Source organism: Protomyctophum parallelum (genome assembly GCF_964188405.1).
Source record: "Protomyctophum parallelum genome assembly, chromosome: 17".
Lineage (NCBI taxonomy): Eukaryota > Metazoa > Chordata > Actinopteri > Myctophiformes > Myctophidae > Protomyctophum > Protomyctophum parallelum.
In genome coordinates, this window is record NC_139719.1 from 41,026,997 (window position 1) to 41,046,736 (window position 19,740).

General features: G+C 43.7%; 1 protein-coding gene across 2 annotated transcripts; it reads right to left on the reverse strand.

The window, feature by feature from the left end:
* Positions 1-2,650: 2,650 nt before the first annotated feature.
* Positions 2,651-19,740, reverse strand: sgca (sarcoglycan, alpha). Of its 2 annotated transcripts, XM_083786648.1 has the most exons (12): positions 19,700-19,740; positions 18,285-18,464; positions 17,379-17,527; positions 16,641-16,713; positions 14,482-14,701; positions 13,056-13,224; positions 12,100-12,311; positions 11,904-11,930; positions 10,864-10,896; positions 10,569-10,712; positions 8,432-8,461; positions 2,651-5,035 (listed from the first exon to the last, which is right to left on the reverse strand). In XM_083786648.1, the coding sequence occupies exons 1-12, from the start codon at positions 19,737-19,739 to the stop codon at positions 5,029-5,031; spliced, it is 1,284 nt and encodes a 427-aa protein (XP_083642774.1). In that variant the 5' UTR covers position 19,740; the 3' UTR covers positions 2,651-5,028. The 2 variants fall into 2 exon arrangements, with proteins under 2 accessions (XP_083642774.1, XP_083642773.1); XM_083786647.1 differs by lacking the exon at positions 10,864-10,896 and having other exon boundaries at positions 2,654-5,035; positions 10,569-10,745.

Here is a 19,740-nt window from a genome sequence, read left to right on the forward strand (position 1 = left end):
TCTCCAGCTGAGCCACGGCCGTCCTCACGGTCGCCACGTCGTACGAAAAGCGCTCGTCGTTGACCTTCGCCCGGGGGAGGTCCTTGGCGTTGGCGGTCGGCGGCTGCAGCGGAGGAGGAGGGGGAGGGGGAGGAGAAGGGGCGTTGACGATGGACGTGAAGTTCTGCAGGAGGTGGAGGTGGTTCTCGGTGCACGAGAGCTGCTTCAGCCGCGAGCTCCTCTTCTTCAGCTCGGAGATCTCCGTCCTCAGCTCCGCGATGAAGCCCTCGGCCTGCTCCACGGAGCCGTTGAGCTCCAGGATGTTCACCTGCTTCTCCTGGATGGCCCGCTGGACGTCGGCCTCCGTCCGCCGCAGCTCGGCCCTCTTCCCCTCGCACTCCTCCTCCAGGGAGACCAGCTCGTGGCCCTCGTGGTCCTGCTCGGCGCACGCCTGGCAGAGCGCCGCGCGGTCCGTGCGGCAGAACAGCTCCAGGGGCCGGCCGTGCCTCCGGCACAGCGCGTCCTCCAGGTTCCTCACGGGCTCCACCAGCTTGTGGCGCCTCAGCGCCGCCACGCTCTGGTGGCGCTCCAGGTGCGCCTCGCAGAAGGACGTCAGGCACACCAGGCAGGTCTTCAGGGCCTTGAGCTTCGTGGCGCCGGTGCAGACGTCGCACGAGACCTCGTGGGGCTTGGCGGCGTGCCGCTGCTGCTGCTGCGACCTCCGGTACTGGTCGGCCATCTCGGAGATCAGCGTGTTGACGCCGGAGACGTCGGGCCGCGTGGGGAACAGCTTGGTGCACAGCGGACACTGGCACACCCAGTCGTTGTCCCAGTAGGTGGTGATGCAGGACTTGCAGTAGTTGTGCCCGCAGGGCGTGGTGATGGGGTCGGTGAACACGTCCAGACAGATGGGACACAGCACGTGGTATCTCTTGGACTGGACGCCGCTGCTTCTTACAGGCGCCATGTTGTCTACACGCTAAAGAACGACGGTGAAGTTTTTATTCGTACTGGTGTTGTCCGTTGCCTGTTGTCAATATGACGTATACAGCTCCATATTTGGGCATTTCAGTCAGGGTATACTTTAGTGCAGTTATACCGTTTTCAGAGTATACTCGATAAAACATAGTATCGTCACTGTCGGGTGGAAACCTTGTATGTCCAAAACTGTTACTTTCTTTCCGGACAAAGTCATTTTATATTTATTGTGTACCACATAGTGGCTCGTGTCAATGGGCAAGTGGCGCTCAGCCCTCCCTGCCTTATGGAGTAAAGATGACTATTATTAAAATGTTTTAGAATAGATACTTTTATATTCTGGTATAATCTAAACTCTAAAGCAGCAACAGCATCAAATAAAAACACAAAATAGGTCAAAATGGGCTGATATTTTACAGCCCAAAAGGCTTCCTTCCATTGGCTTCCATTGCGTTGAATGATTGACCGCTGACAAGACACGCCTGCTTGGTTTTCTTGCCTTTGGGGCTAAAATCTCTCAGCCAATAGAGGGCTGTGCTCAGCCCTAATTCCCGCCTCAGACCGTGAGGTCATTGGCTTTTGACCAATCACAGCACCTGCTCGTGTGTGGTTGTTTACGATGTGAAAGAATGGCGGGTGGAAGTATTTTTTTTAAATGAAATAAGTTTATTATTTACTTTATAAAACGTTTTGTCCCGTGTCCGTGGAGGAGGAAATGAAGTTAAGAGACAGGGAGCATATCGTCCATTTTGGATATAACAAAAGGAAAGGAGACAAAATACGTTTTGTGAGTTATAAATTCTTCCTTGGGGGCAGACAGCTGACAGCTGACCGCACACCGGACCCACAGAAAGGTATTGTGGTTCTGCTTCATTCATATCACAAAGTTAAGAAACATAATAGCTAAGCTCTCATTGAGTTGGGAAGAGAGAGAGGCTAAGCAAAGTAAAGCAAAGTTCTTTGTTTACCCAGGGTAAACTGTTTCTGTGCATGTGTTAGTGTTGTCTCGGTGCCGCGTGCGTGCATGTGTGTGTGTGTGTGTGTGTGCCTTGCAAGTTGCTTGCATCTTTATTCCATTTTGGTCGGTGCCGTTTGCGCGCGCGCGTGTGTGTGTGTGGGGGTGTGTGTGCATGCGTACTGTCATTATTAATGACAGTCATTATTAATGACAGTAAGATTGATTGATTGATTGATTGATTGAAATATTTATTAACAGTTTGTAGAATTTACAGTACATTTTAAGCACAAACTCATTACAAAGAGCATCTGTACATACACATTGCACATACAAACAATGTTCAGTGGAGTGTTTGTTGTGGGCATGCACTTCTGTTGTTGTGGAGCATTTGCTGTAACAAAGTATAGGCCTGTTAGTAGTAGTGTCATTGCTGTACTTTGATATCTGAAATATGATGCTATTGCTGCAGGTTGAACTAGTAGCATATAGTATAATGGATGTCTTATAGCCCCCCCTCTCCCCCCCACCCAAAACCACTGCCAGCCGCCACTTAATATGTCCAAAACTGTTACTTTTTTTCCAGGACTTGGTGGAAAACAAAGTAATTTTATAAGCCTAAATGTATCATGTACCACATATAGTACCAGTACCACCCAATTGGTTGGCTAATTGGTATAGTCAGTACCAATTACTGGTATAGACAGTATAGCATACTGTAGCATATAACTATAATATTAAAAATCACACCTGTGTGAAGTGAGGGGCGCTCTTATCATCTTACATCAATTACAACATAATGTTTGTTTAAGCAACGGGTGCTAATGTTTGTTTAAGTCCTCAAAACATTAAAGCTGTACATACGAGGGGCTAAATCACACCTGCGTGAAGTGAGGGGCGATCTTATCATCGTACAACATCATCATGCATCATCTCATACTGGCCAATCAGATTGTCTGTTGCCACAAATTTACGTCATATTTGGCGGACATTCAACCTAATTTCTGGGGGTGTGGGGACAAGATGACGTACATTTTCCCTTCATTGTCAATGCAATTTAATGTTTATGTTGCAGACATTTTGTGGGAACAAAAGCTGCATATAGGAGGGGCTATAGTGCCCCTCAAAGAAATCACACCCATGTGAAGTGAGTGGGCGCTCATATCAGCGTACATCATCATGACATAAAACAGACACTATGACGTAAAATTCTCCATTCAATGTCAATTTAATGTTTGTCTAAGACGAAGTTTGTGGCCGGACGGTAACTAAAAGCTGGATATAGGTATAGCGCCCCTCAAAAAATATTAAAAGTCTGAGAAATAATTCAAGCTCAAAACGCTTTACTACGCACTGCGTTTCGAGCTTGTGGATCTGCTATTTTTGATACTTTTGCGCGACACTGTAGTGTGATCAAATAGGGCTTTAATTTACAGAAAAACAAACAAAAAAGTTAAGGTTTCTGCCCAACAGCGACGACATGATTTCTGAGAGCCAGACAGTTTTAGGGCAGAAGAAGACATTTCCTAAACAGATACAGTACAGAGTTCTGTGAGATTATTAATTGCTAATTAATAAACTCCTGCGATTCATGAAACAAATACCATACAATTGACAATTGATGCATTGAATGAAAGGTTGACAACTTAAAGCTGCTATAAGCAATAATAATGTCAAAATTGTAATGACTTTTATTGTTTTTGGTATTCAGACAGCCAGCAATGAGTAAAACGCTCCCACAAATAATTGAGTCTCTGTGACAAATCTAGGGGCCACAATCTGCATTCATGCAACATGTTCCTAGAAGCTTTGTCATTGGTCGAAGAAAAAAAAACACGGTCACAATGACTAACCGATCAGGAAGTAGACAGGCAAATTGACCAATGACAAAGCTTCTATAGGAAAATATTTTAATGCAGATTGCGCCCGCTAGATGTGTCATGTTTTTGAGAAAACAATCGTTGAAAAAGAATGTTGACATATTATTGCTTACTGGTATATTAAGTCGTGGCGTGAATGAAGACAAGAAAACTGAGTTTGGTTTCACGTAAACAATGTATACAGAACACAAATAAATCACCCATTTAATATTATAATAATGGCAATGTACAAGAATAACACTCTACCTTCCGGTCCATATAGTTACACTGGTAACACTGAGGTCCATAGACTGTACAAACAGGGTGCGTATAGCGTATTGCGTTAGCCCCAACGTCCCAATAATACCACATTACTAAACCCCACCGCCAACCCTATCCTTAACCCGTAAAGGACAGGGAACCCCTTTTGGTGTTTAAAGGACTATGTTATACTTTAAGCTATTAAAAAAAATTGCAGATCTACAAGCTTGTGTACGAGCTTATAGATCTGCTATTTTTCTGAAAAATCGTGAGAATGTGGCGCACGTCTTTGAATATGTGATGTTCTTTCGGAGCGAACGTTTTGAACTCAAATCTTTGCTTACGGGGACGGGGGGACAACATAATTTCAGATGGGGGTCCACAGCCAAATACAGATAATTCTGGGGGTCCTTGACCTGAAAAAGGTTGAGCACCACTGACACAGAAACATAGGTTTTTCAGAAAACTGTTAGGATTTAGAAGCCCTTAATTCTTTTGTTTCATCTGCCTCAGGTCCACCGCTGGAAGAAACTGCAGTCACTCAAGTATTTGTAGTAGATAACAGTTTGAAATGTGCACCCTATAGCCAGAAAAAATAATGAAGTAATAATGAATGAAATAATGAAGACTGCTAGGGTTTGACTGGATTGCTGAATTCCTACAATGCCCATAATGCTTTAGTGCACTTCCCCCTCCTTGTGGAGAAAGGGGAGGGGTGACTTTGTAGTCCAGGAAGGTTTTTGGCCATGAACATGGCGTCATGACTAAAATGACACGCATAAAAAAACCCACATACAAACCCCCCGGGAAAGGGTTTCTTGTGTCCTAAACATCATTAAAATAAGCTCTGGTTGCCAGAGGGGTGAAGTAGCCCTTACCCCCGAGTCTTAACCGGTCATATGTGTGTGCCTAACGGGACGGCAGACTAACGCAGCTGTTCCTCGTAAAAACATTATATCGCATTCAGCACTCAAAGATGTCCATTCATTGTCGCTCTTACTTCCTGCAAAGAAAAAAAGGAAAAGAAACATAGTTTTTACTGGCAGGAGGAGGCCTATAAAACATAGTTGCTCTCAACAACACAGACAAACAATAAGACAACAAAGGAATTCAGAAAGAAAGACATTTTATAGGCCAGAGTGAAAGTAACTATAAGTACTCAATTACTGTACAATTGTGAGCTATTTATTTTATTTATTCATTCATTTTTACTTTACTGGAGTATTTTCAATACTGTCACAGTGTCACTTCAACTCCACTACATCTCAGAGACAAATATTGTACTTTCTTTTTAACTTGGATTACCAAAAATGCATTAACCACTTTATCCCTATATATACTGCATTCTTTGGCTATTTGAACGCATTGTGAGCTTGTAGATCTGCTATTTTCAAAAGACTTTTAATGCATTTGATGAATACGTTTACTTTTAGACTAAAAGTAAACGTATTCATCAAGTTTGTCAAGTCAAAATGTATTAGTTTTAAGTTTTAGTACATTTTGATGCCAAGTCCTACTCAAGTACATTTTTAATATCAGACTTTTACTTTTACTTGTAACAGAGCGGTATTGATATACTTTTACTTAAGTAATAATGATAATAATCACTGATAATGATATTTTAATAATATGTGTGTGAGCTTACCTGGGCAGTGTGTCGGTGTATATTTTAATAATAAGTGTGTGATCTTACCTGGGCAGTGTGTCGGTGTATATTTTAATAATAAGTGTGTGAGCTTACCTGGGCAGTGTGTCGGTGTATATTTTAATAATAAGTGTGTGATCTTACCTGGGCAGTGTGTCGGTGTAGATTTTAATAATAAGTGTGTGAGCTTACCTGGGCAGTGTGTCGGTGTATATTTTAATAATATGTGTGTGAGCTTACCTGGGCAGTGTGTCGGTGTATATTTTAATAATAAGTGTGTGATCTTACCTGGGCAGTGTGTCGGTGTAGATTTTAATAATAAGTGTGTGAGCTTACCTGGGCAGTGTGTCGGTGTATATTTTAATAATAAGTGTGTGAGCTTACCTGGGCAGTGTGTCGGTGTAGATGTTAATAATAAGTGTGTGAGCTTACCTGGGCAGTGTGTCGGTGTAGATTTTAATAATATGTGTGTGAGCTTACCTGGGCAGTGTGTCGGTGTAGATTTTAATAATAAGTGTGTGAGCTTACCTGGGCAGTGTGTCGGTGTAGATTTTAATAATATGTGTGTGAGCTTACCTGGGCAGTGTGTCGGTGTAGATTTTAATAATATGTGTGTGAGCTTACCTGGGCAGTGTGTCGGTGTAGATTTTAATAATATGTGTGTGAGCTTACCTGGGCAGTGTGTCGGTGTAGATTTTAATAATAAGTGTGTGAGCTTACCTGGGCAGTGTGTCGGTGTATATTTTAATAATAAGTATGTGAGCTTACCTGGGCAGTGTGTCGGTGTAGATTTTAATAATAAGTGTGTGAGCTTACCTGGGCAGTGTGTCGGTGTAGATTTTAATAATATGTGTGTGAGCTTACCTGGGCAGTGTGTCGGTGTAGATTTTAATAATAAGTGTGTGAGCTTACCTGGGCAGTGTGTCGGTGTAGATTTTAATAATATGTGTGTGAGCTTACCTGGGCAGTGTGTCGGTGTAGATTTTAATAATAAGTGTGTGAGCTTACCTGGGCAGTGTGTCGGTGTAGATTTTAATAATAAGTATGTGAGCTTACCTGGGCAGTGTGTCGGTGTAGATTTTAATAAACAGTCTGTGAGCTTACCTGGGCAGTGTGTCGGTGTAGATAATAAGTGTGTGAGCTTACCTGGGCAGTGTGTCGGTGTAGATAATAAGTGTGTGAGCTTACCTGGGCAGTGTGTCGGTGTAGATGTTAATAATAAGTGTGTGAGCTTACCTGGGCAGTGTGTCGGTGTAGATGTTAATAATAAGTGTGTGAGCTTACCTGGGCAGTGTGTCGGTGTAGATGTTAATAATAAGTGTGTGAGCTTACCTGGGCAGTGTGTCTGTGTAGATAATAAGTGTGTGAGCTTACCTGGGCAGTGTGTCGGTGTAGATGTTAATAATAAGTGTGTGAGCTTACCTGGGCAGTGTGTCGGTGTAGATGTTAATAATATGTGTGTGAGCTTACCTGGGCAGTGTGTCGGTGTAGATAATAAGTGTGTGAGCTTACCTGGGCAGTGTGTCTGTGTAGATAATAAGTGTGTGAGCTTACCTGGGCAGTGTGTCGGTGTAGATGTTAATAATAAGTGTGTGAGCTTACCTGGGCAGTGTGTCGGTGTAGATGTTAATAATAAGTGTGTGAGCTTACCTGGGCAGTGTGTCTGTGTAGATAATAAGTGTGTGAGCTTACCTGGGCAGTGTGTCGGTGTAGATGTTAATAATAAGTGTGTGAGCTTACCTGGGCAGTGTGTCGGTGTAGATGTTAATAATATGTGTGTGAGCTTACCTGGGCAGTGTGTCGGTGTAGATTTTAATAATAAGTGTGTGAGCTTACCTGGGCAGTGTGTCGGTGTAGATTTTAATAATAAGTATGTGAGCTTACCTGGGCAGTGTGTCGGTGTAGATTTTAATAAACAGTCTGTGAGCTTACCTGGGCAGTGTGTCGGTGTAGATAATAAGTGTGTGAGCTTACCTGGGCAGTGTGTCGGTGTAGATAATAAGTGTGTGAGCTTACCTGGGCAGTGTGTCGGTGTAGATGTTAATAATAAGTGTGTGAGCTTACCTGGGCAGTGTGTCGGTGTAGATGTTAATAATAAGTGTGTGAGCTTACCTGGGCAGTGTGTCGGTGTAGATGTTAATAATAAGTGTGTGAGCTTACCTGGGCAGTGTGTCTGTGTAGATAATAAGTGTGTGAGCTTACCTGGGCAGTGTGTCGGTGTAGATGTTAATAATAAGTGTGTGAGCTTACCTGGGCAGTGTGTCGGTGTAGATGTTAATAATATGTGTGTGAGCTTACCTGGGCAGTGTGTCGGTGTAGATAATAAGTGTGTGAGCTTACCTGGGCAGTGTGTCTGTGTAGATAATAAGTGTGTGAGCTTACCTGGGCAGTGTGTCGGTGTAGATGTTAATAATAAGTGTGTGAGCTTACCTGGGCAGTGTGTCGGTGTAGATGTTAATAATAAGTGTGTGAGCTTACCTGGGCAGTGTGTCGGTGTAGATGTTAATAATAAGTGTGTGAGCTTACCTGGGCAGTGTGTCTGTGTAGATAATAAGTGTGTGAGCTTACCTGGGCAGTGTGTCGGTGTAGATGTTAATAATAAGTGTGTGAGCTTACCTGGGCAGTGTGTCGGTGTAGATGTTAATAATATGTGTGTGAGCTTACCTGGGCAGTGTGTCGGTGTAGATAATAAGTGTGTGAGCTTACCTGGGCAGTGTGTCGGTGTAGATGTTAATAATAAGTGTGTGAGCTTACCTGGGCAGTGTGTCGGTGTAGTAGGGGTCACTGTTAGGGACACACATTAAAAACAACACGTGTTACACTTTACACTTCTCATAGCTTTCCGTGACATTTCCTCACCAATCACACACCTTTATATAACCATGTGCAACACAGCAGCCTGGCTATTGGCCACATGCACACCGCGGCCGGCCATCTTGCCAGCAATGTGGTAACTAGCTGCAATTTCCCATTGACAGCCCAAGCGAAAAATAAATATATTTTTTCCATTTTTGCACAGAAAGTATGTTAAAAGTAAACTTGTACTTTTTTTTCAAATTCATATTTAGTACAATAATAATTAATAATTCTTACATTTCTCGCTTGGGAGCCCATACATCCAAACAGAAAAGTCCTATCTGATGGTATTAAACCATGTTAAACTCACCAACATTTCAGCTGTATGAAAAGCTTGAATTATCCTCTTTCTATCTGCAAAGTGTATGTTTCATAAAAATCCACCGTAGATATGTTATGAGCTCAAGAAATTCTGTGCAGGTGATTTTTTGTGTGTTGGAGTTTGGAAGCACTCGTTATCAGTAAAGCAACGTCCTGCTGCCTCCTGCATTATGTGCAAATTCTAAACAGGTGCTACGCAGGTCTGTTGAGTGATATCCAACGAGCGCTTCCAAACTCCCAACACCTGCAAGGAATTTCTTAACATTTTTTTATGAAACAAACACTTTGCAGATAGAAAGAGGATAATTCAAGCTTTTCATACAGCTGCAATGTAGGTTAGTTTAACATGGTTTAATACCATCAGACAGGACTTTTCTGTTTGGATGTATGGGCTGTCAATGGGGAAATTGCAGCTAGTTACCAGTTACCACCATAACGTAGCAGTACTCAATAAGTACCACTAGAGGGAGACATATACTAGCAAACATTAAAATACTTGTTAATAGCAGGAGTCTGTGTGCTATTACTGGCAAGCATGACTTAAAGGTAGGTTAAGTGATATGTTTTGGTTAAAACTAAAGTTTAGTTTTTGTTAAAGGCTTACAGCACTATATTCCGATAGTTATCACTGCTATAGAGTCTCTTTAACCCATTCTGAACGGGAACCCATTTTGGTGTCAGCATCATGTCGTGCTTTAGCTATTTAAAAATAGCAGATCTACAAGCTCATATCGCGCCACTGAGTGGCGCGATACGAGCTTGTAGGTCTGCTATTTTTTGAAAAATCAAAGAACGACTGACATTTTTAGAATCTGATCTCAGGTCAGAATGGGTTCATCAGACCAGTGTGTGTCCCAGTGGAAACCTGGTATGAATCTGATCTCAGGTCAGAATGGGTTAATATTCAGAACATTTTCAGGTGGGTTACAAACTCTCAGAGGGAACTTTTCCAGCTCATTTGTGTGTTTGTGTCACCACTTCCAATTGCACTTAATTAATCTGTAGGCCTACCCTGTCTGAGTTCTCTATCCTGATTGGATAACATTGGTATCCCGAACTGAAATCTTCGGATTAACTAATAGCTGGAGAGACATCTGGAAACAAGAAATGACTACTATCAGAATATAGAGCTATATAATAACACATATTTTTTTTTAACTTTACATTTTTATCCCACAATTTTGTAACCCAGTTTTCTTTTCACCCAGTGCCAATTATCTAATGTAATCCTGGGCGCTATACACTTCCTCTGCTAACCTGGGGGGGGCAGCGGACTGACCTCATGCCTCCTTCTATGCATGAGGAGTCCAAGCTGACAGAGGGGAATTTCTCCGGCCGGACGTAGCGCGTGGAAGGGACACGTTATTCCGACCAGTTCCTTTCCCCTCCATCAGGCGCCCCGGCTGGCCAGGGGGAGGTAGTTTTAGAGACCAGGATTACTGCATGTTTTTGTGAGGGTATCTACCCTAGGGGACACGGGGAGAACATGCAAACTCCACACAGAAAGGCCCTTTCGCCAACCCCCGCCTCGGGTATGGGCACTGATGACGCGGAGGAGGGAACACGCCGCCAGTGCCCACAGCGTCCCTAGCGGGAATCGAACCCAGGACCTTCTAGCTGTGAGGCGACAGCACTACCAACTGTGCCACCGTGCCCCTATTTAACACTTATTTTAACCAAAGAAAATCATGTCTCTGTCTCTTGTCAGTCTTACTGCTGGGCCTGGATGAGCGGGATGCTGTCGCCCTCCAGAGGGGGCGCTCTCTCCCCGGTGCGGGCGTTGAACATGGGCCGGGTGGACAGAGGCGGGGCGGGCATGCCGCGGCCCGCCGCCAGGTTCCGCAGCTCGCCCAGGTTGCTGTGGATGGTGTGGTGGTGGAACAGCTGGATCCTGGACGGACACACAGCCAGAGGTGAGTGGTGGCAGACAGACAGACAGACAGACAGACAGACAGACAGACAGACAGACAGACAGACAGACAGACAGACAGACAGACAGACAGACAGACATGTGGATGGTGTGGTGGTGGAACAGCTGGATCCTGGACACACAACCAGAGGTGAGTGGTGGCAGACAGACTTTTATTACGCAGTTGGAGTGATTCTTTGAATTTGAAGGACCCCGAGTTTGACGGGGACGCATTCGTAGGTCGACACATGTCCGACATGGCTGGTTAAAGCTGGCCTATTAATACTTTTTTTTCATACTCCAGTTTTGGGTGATAAAGTGACATCCGAGATTCCGAACACGTCTGGAGTAAAAATTGGAAAATAGACTGACTCCGAGTATGAATAGGCCTTAAAAGGCCATTTAACCCTTTTTGCTAAATAATATATTTTAATGACGTTTAGAAGATTTAGAAAACACTTTCTTGGGGGTCTTTATGTGTGTCATTTGTTGATTGATATTTTAGATTTTAGCAGTGAGCCCAGTGTCTCTGATGTCGTGGACACTCACTTCCTTCCTGGACTACAATTCCCATAATGCTTTGGTGCACTGCTCCTCCTTGTGGTTAGGGGGAGGGCTGTCGAAAGACAGTCCAGGAAGAAAGTGAGACCCGTGTCCATGACATATAAGAGACACTGGGCTCACTGGTAAAATCTAAAATATCTAAAACCACATATTACACACATAAAGACCCCCAGGAAAGTGTACATTTCTTTTTGAGAAAAGGGTGAAGTTTCCCTTTCCCACTCGACATGCGTTGCCGGGTAAAAAACTCAACCCTGTGAGTATTAGGGGTTTTGGTCGTTTGGGGTAAAAAACTCAACCCTGTGAGTATTAGGGGTTTTGGTCGTTTGGGGTTAAAACTCAACCCTGTGAGTATTAGGGGTTTTGGTCGTTTGGGGTAGGGTGACGTAGGGTGCCATTATAGCACGTATTTCAGAAGTGATTAAATATAAATGTAAAATAAGCGAGTGAAGACTAATTTATGGATACATGTTGCCGTACAAAGATCACATTTTCTACACAGTGAACCTGTAAGTATATAAATGTAAAAGCGAGTTGTGAGACAAACTTGTGAGAGATTACTCTCTCTGGACTTACTCTGATGTCTTTTCATTCCTCTTCTCCCTACGAGACCAACAGAAAATTATATTTAGTTCATATGGTTGTTTCAAATAAAGACACCATTTTATTCCAAGGCAGCAAGTAAAACAAACAAATAAATACATAATAATAATAGTAGTCTGTTTACCGTGCAAAAAACTGTCCACGAAAACATCACCGTTGATATACTTACACCCCCTCCCGTCGGCAGCACATGACGTAGGTCAGCAGCACGCACAGGACGATGGCCAGGACCAGAGGCACGATGACCGTCACCAGGTAGTCCGGGAAGAAGTCCCGGTCCGGGGGCGAGTCGGGGGGGCTGAAGTCCCCGCCGGCGGACTCCAGGATCCCTGAGCTCATGGTGGGGGCCGGGGGAGGGAGCCGACGCCTGGACAGGTCAAACTGCCGTGTGGGGGACAAAAAGATAGATAGAACTTAACCCATTTTGAGATCTGAGATCAGATTAAAAAAATGTCTTCTACATCCTGACAGTTTTCTGTAAAAGCCATGTTTCTATGTCAGTCGTTCTTCGATTTTTCAAAAATAGCAGACCTACAAGCTCGTAGCGCGCCACTCGGTGGCGTGCTATGAGCTTGTAGATCTGCTATTTTTCAATAGCTAAAGCATAATCAATTCAATTAAATTCCGTCGACTAAAACTAAGACGATAAAATGTTCGTCGACTACCTTTTTTCACTGACGAAAACTGAACGGAAACTAAATGAAAACTAAGCTGTGATGACTAAATATACTAACAATTTCGTCAACGAATAAAAACTGGACTAAAATGTTAGGAATGGACTTTAGTGGACAAGAGATCCAGTACAAGTCATTTTACACTTGGTTGCATTGCATGCTGAAAATAGCCGATCTACAAGCTCACAACGCATCGAAGCACGACACGTTGAGACGTATACAATCAGCCATTACGACGGCATCAAGGCCTGCCAAAAAAAAATGTAGTCGACTAAAATCCTATGATATTTAGTCGACTAAAACTAGACTAGACTAAAACATTCCGGGTGACTAAAATAATTGGACTATAACTAAGTAAAAATGACTCAAAGTAAAATAGAAATGAGCATGCTTTGCGGGCCGAGCGTTTCTTGTATTCCTACACGAATATTAGCACACAATGATTACATACCAGCTCAGTCTTGCACCAGGTGATGCAGTTTCCAGGGATCCTGCAGAAGTTGCACCCTTTGGGCACCCTGGCGTCGGGGTCGGCCGCGCAGCGCCTCTGGTTGTCTGGGCCGTTCACGCCGAACAGACACTCGGAGAAGTAGTGCTGCGAGCCCACCTTCACGTACACCCTGAACACACCACCACACGTTGCCAGATTATGCGGGAGAAACAAAGCAAGCCGGGTTCATGAAAACACGAAGCCCAAAAGAAGCTGACCACAGTATTATAGGCCACATAACATATGAGCACTTTAGTTTAAAACCTATTTTAAAATAGACGATCTGCAAGCTGACAACGCATGTAGATCTGCTATTAGGCATTGAGCGAGACCTTTTGTGCGATGGATAGCAAAAATCACACCCGTGTGAAGTGAGGGGCGCTTGTCTTATCATCATGACGTAAAATGGACACTATGCCTATTTGCTCAGACTCTATGACGGAAAGTTCTCCATTCATTGTTTTTGAGGGGCACTAGCCCCTCCTACAGCTTTTGTCCCCACACGTCTCATGATTTGCCATTGACAATGAATGGAGAAATTAGGTCAAAATTCCGCTAAATATAACGTAAATTAAACATCAAAACATTGAACTCCATTGACGTTGAAGGGAAAATTTACGTCATATGTAAACGAGCAAATCAGGTAACCAATCATAGGCAACAGGCATTCTGATTGGCCAGTATGAGATGATTCATGATGATGTATGATGATAAGAGCGCCCCTCACTTCACACGGGTGTGATTTTTTTTATTGGTTTGTGTAAGACGAAAATCTATCTGAATATAGGAGGGGCTAGCGCGTAGGGGTTTGTGTGAGCCAGTGCAATTGGAAATACACAAGCAGGGTTGTTTTCGTCGGCTAAAACCAAGACGAAAAATGTTCGTCGACTACCTTTTTCCACTGAGGAAAACTAAATGGAAACTACACAAAAACTAAGGTATGATGACTAAAACTAAGACAAATAAAAACTAGACTAACATTTTAGGAAGGGACTAGTGGACAAGAGATTCAGTATTTTACAATTAGTTGCATGCTGAAAATATTTTCAGCAAGTGTAAAAACAGTCCTTACGATACCATCAACGCCCACCAAAATACATTTTAGTCGACTAAATCAACTGTAGATTTAGTCGAATAAAACATTCCAGGTGACTAAAGTGTGACTAAAACAACACTGTACACACAAGTAAAGCAAAAGTAACTCTCATTTGTACTTTAGTAGTACAGTACTTGAGTACGGTAACCGCTTGCTGTGTTTATGTGAATGCATTTTTATATAGTATTTTAATACATCTGTGTATTTTATGTAATGTTTTATTGTTGTGCCAAAGACAAATTTCCATTTTATGTAAATGTAATGGCCAATAAAGTTTCCCTTATCCTTTACCCTTCGTAGTGTCCGGGCAGCGGGAGGGGGACGCGGCCTCCTCGGTCCAGGGCGCTGGAGATGTTGACGATCTCCAGGTCGTCGGCCTTCCACAGCTTCTGCAGGTCCTGCTTGATGGCGTTCTGAACGCCGGCGGGCAGAGCCTTCTCGATCTCCCTCAGGCCCAGGAAGAACTCCGCCTGGAACGGTAGGCTCAGGGGCAGGCTGGGCTGCACCTTGTCTGGGAGGGACATTAACACAACACAACATATAACGAAATACATACATACATACATCCGTCCCAGTAGCTACCCTCGATAAGTCCCATTAGGGAAAAACCAGGGCCACACAATCCGTTCCTCCTGAACTACTCTGCCGGGACTGGGAGGTACCATTCTGGCGCGTGGAAGGACAATAGGCTCTGTGGGTTGACTCCTGTCCGGGCCCCTCCTACGTCTCACCAGGTCCACTCCTGCTCTTACCAGGTCAGGCCCTGTGTGTTGCACCAGACTCCCAGCACCAGGCACTTTTTCCAACCTTGCCCTTGGTGGTGCCGCAGGCTCTGCTTAAGACTAAACAGACTAAACGCAACAGACTAAATGAAAGTTAAACGGTAGACTCAGGGGTAGGGTAGGCTGGGCTGCAGCTTATCTGTGAGTGGAACATTAACACAACACAACAGTGTCGTTTTTGGGCAGCAAATTTCTATTTTTAGTTTAGTCATAATAGTCTTTCGAATGAAACTTCATTTAGTTTTAGTCATATTTCAGTCACACGCGGAATGTTTTTTGGCGGGCCTTGATGCCGTCGCAATGACTGATGACTTGCTGGAATTAGCCGATCTACAAGCTCTTTTTCAGCATGAAACCAAGTGTAAAATGACTTGTCTTTTATTTATTACTGGATCTCATTGCCACTCTAGTCCCTTCCTAACATTTTAGTCTAGTTTTTGAGTGGTGCAACCACTCCAAGGAACAGCAATGTCCGTGTCCGTGTATACCACCAGTATAATGAGTACCAGTAGGGGCGCTGTTGTGCCAGAAACAGAGAGAGGGATAGTGCTGCACTGTTGCCTGCTAATGAGAGAGAGAGCTTCGTTTTCGTCAGTGAAAAAAGGTGGTCGACGAACATTTTCTTTGTCTAACGACACAACAGAATAAATGAAATGGCCTACCCCTAAATGAAGGGGTAGGCCGGGCTGCATCTTATCTTATCTTATCTTATCTGACACAATACCAGGACTTAAAGGTATATTTACTTAATTCAAGTATCACTTCTTCACTTTTCTTTTGTTTCGTTGTGATAACCCTCTCTACTATAGAATGTGCTGACCATATAAGTATAAGGAGTCCCCTGTTGCTGTTGCGTGTCCCCCCCCACTGCAGTGACCACTACCACCCTCCCCTCCTCCCTGCCCCCCCCCCCCCCCCCTCACTGCAGTGACCACTACCTGTGAGCACATTGATTAAGTGCAGATGTCTATATTGTCCTCCGTGTCACAGAGGTCATTAAACCTCTCTTCATTAACCGCATGGAGCCTATTATAACATGGTCCTCCCCGCCCCCCTGATAACTGTCTGGGGAAATCAGGCATTGTGTGGGACGTATACGGACCCCCCATGTTTGATGTTATAGTTCATGATGGGACCAGTGTTGTTTTTGGCAGCACATTTAGATTTATAGTTTTTACTTTAGTCATAGTAACCTTGAATAGTTTTCATTTTAGTCACCCGGAATGTTTTATGTCTTAGTCTAGTTTTAGTCGACTAAAATATCATAAGATTTTAGTCGACTAAATCTACAGTTGATTTTAGTCGAACAGAATGTGTTTTGGCGGGCCTTGATGCCGTAGTAATGACTTTTTTTTTTCACTAGCAGATCTATAAGCAGAATAGCAGATAGCAAATAGCAGATCTACAAGCCCACAACGCGTTGTGAGCTTGTAGATCTGCTATTTTCAGCATGGTAGATCTGCTATTTTCAGCATGCAACCAAGTGTAAAATGACTTATACTGGATATCTTGTCCACTAGTCCCTTCCTAACATTTTAGTCTAGTTTGTATTTGTTGACGAAATGGTCGGTATATTTATTTCCATTTAGTTTTCGTCAGTGGAAAATGGTAGTCGACTCGACGGACATTTTTCGTCTTAGTATTATAGTCGAGGAAAACAACACTGACCTGGACTGACGATGATGATGGTGATCATGTCTTTGTAAGACACGTCGAAGGTCAGCTTGTTGATGGCGTAGATCTGTCAACAAACAAGTGGTGAGTTTTGTCATTAGCCATTGTAGACTAGCTCAGGGGTTTTCAACCTTTTTGGGCTGGGGACCCCCGGAAATGCTTTGGCCATGTCTCGCGACCCCCGCCCGGCACCCCCTCCCCACCACCAATACAAACTGACTGCTAAAATAACCTTATAAAATAGAGAATTGTTTTAGAAACTGCCGTTCAGAGCAATTTTCATAATTGGCATAATATGTGACCATACCATTAACAACCTATAGAAGGCAAAATATTCATGCTTTAAGTAGCATGTGACGTGCCAAACTAGGGGTTTTTCATGATGCTGAATCCATTCCAAGCATTAAAGTTTTGCAAGAAAGTGGGCTAAATACGGCCATAGCCACTTGTGCTGACATCAGCACATTTGTTATGACGGCAATGGCCGTTTTTAGCCCGTTTTTAGCCCAAACATTTTCCGAAACAGGAAAGGGCGCACACCAGTGTTGGTGAGGTGCTGGCCTAAGGCAGTAAATAAGTAAAAAAGAGAAAAAGGCCGCACACTCGTAGCCACGATGCTGTATATTTATTAATGTCCAACGTTTCGGCCTTTCGCCTTTTCGGGGGCACGGCCAAAAACATATACATTTTGGGGGTCCTTGACTTAAAACAAAGTATTTTTATTTTTTTTACCTCGACAACACTTTTGCCCGGGGCGGCCGGCGTGCCGTAGAGGTAGCCGTTGTCATCGTGGGTCCTCTGGGTGAACCGCAGCCACTCGGGAAGGTCCGGGAACTTCATCAAGTTGAGCTTGAACTCCATGGGGTCGTCATGGCGACGGGCTGACAGGGGACACAACAAGCACACACACACACACACACACACACACACACACACACACACACACACACACACACACACACACACACACACACACACACACACACACACACACAGTATTAAACCCCATTCTGACCTGAGATCAGATTCTAAAAATGTCTTGTTTGAAAATGACAGTTTTCTCAAAAAGCTATGTTTCTGTGTCAGTCGTTCAAAAATAGCAGACCTACAAGCTCGTAGCGCGCCACTCGGTGGCACCCTATGAGCTTGTAGATCTGCTATTTTTCAATAGCTAAAGCATAACGTGATGCTAACACCAAAAGGGGTTCCAGCCCCAAAATGGGTTAAAACCCAAAACCCATTCTGGGCGGGAACCCCTTTTGGTGTTTTAAGCATTATGTTATACTTTAGCTATTGGAAAATAGCACATCTACAAGCTCATAGCGTGGCACCGAGGAGTACCGTGCATACGAGCTTGTAGATCTGATATTTTTGACAAAAAATGCGGCGCAAATCTTTGCATATAATATTCTTTCAGTTTTGAACTCAAATCTTTGATTCTGAGGCGTCCCTGGAACAACACATTTTCAGATGGGGGTCCGCAGCCAAATACGGATAATTCTGGGACTCCTTGACATGAAAAAGGTTGAGCACCGCTGACATGATGATGATCATAGGTTGTTTTTTTTAATCTCGACCTCAGCTCTAAATGGGTTAAAGTAGTGCTTCTGTGTCGACGCTGTCTGTCGGGGGCCTTACTGTAGGTGGTCTGAGGAAAGTCATTGATGAAGGTCTCTCTCAGGACTTGGTACGTGAAGAGCCTTCCCACCGGAGTCTCCAGCCTGTGGAGCCTCACCGTCGGACTGGGGTCCTGGGGGGTCTTGGTCAGTCTGGAGTCTTTGGGCTCTGCCTGGACCCCCAGTAGACCCAGCACACACACTGTACACAGGCATAGACACAGACAGAATGAGAATTAGCCCTTCCACAGGTAGTGGAGTGAAAGTACAATATATCTGACTGTGAGATGTAGTGGAGTAGAACTTAACCCTCCAGGACGGGAACCCCTTTTTGGTGTTTTAAAGGTATATTCAGTGATTTCACTCAAAAAACCTTAGGTTTCGTTTTTGGCTGTGGGACCCAGCCTTTCATCCAATCAGGATAGAGAGTCAAAAACGAAACCTAAGGTTTTTTGACCCCCAGGGGTTAACTGGGGACAGGGAGGAACTCCTTATATGGTCAGCACACTCTATAGTAGAGAGGATTATCACAACAAAACAAAAAAATAAGTGATATTTGAATTAAGTGAAATCACTGAATATACCTTTAAGCATTATATTAATACTTTGGTATTGTAGCGCTAATCTTTGAATACATTATTCTTTCAGAGCGAATGTTTTTTTAACTCAAATCTTTGCTTCTGGGGAAAACATATTTTCAGACGGGGGTCCGCGGCCAAACACAGATAATTGTGGGGGTCCTTGACATGAAGAAAGTTGAGCACCACTGACACAGAAACATGGGTTCTTCAGATTTTTCTTTTTAAAGAATCATTCTCAGGTCTAAATGGGTTAAAACAGGGGTGCCCAAACGGTCACAAAGGCTGTGCAGTCAGATCACATGACATGCCCCTAAAAATATATATCATTTAAATTTAAATAGAATACAAATATATGTTTGGCATCTGCCACTTGAATTATAAGGTGCCTTTATTGATTAACATCAAATATCAGTCAGCTCAAACCCACAATCCAATTCTTTGTTTTCAAGAGTGCTGCACACAAACGTTAGTAGCATTACAAAGTTATATGCAAAACATAAAGGTGGCGGGGCTGCGGAGAAATTTGTTATTATGAGGGTCGGCTTGGCACTTTTTGGCACATTTTGTTGCCCCCCCTCGGTGTGTTGCCCTACTCGCAGTGCGTATTGCGAGTATAGGTAGCGACGGCACAGTCTTGGAATGTCTTGCAATTGTTTTTTTTTGTGGGTAGATCTTGAGCTGGTTATTTTTAAAGGAGCTCTCAAGTAAAAAAAAGTGTGGTCACCCCTGGGTTAAAGTATGGCCTATTTGAAATTGAAAAGGTAAAGTACAAACACCTATAAAGTACTGTACCAAATACAGTACAGGAAAAACGATACAGTACAATAATACAGGACAAAGTGAAATCTTTACTTGCCTGATAGAAAGAGCTGCTGCCACAACCTCCGGCCTGCCATC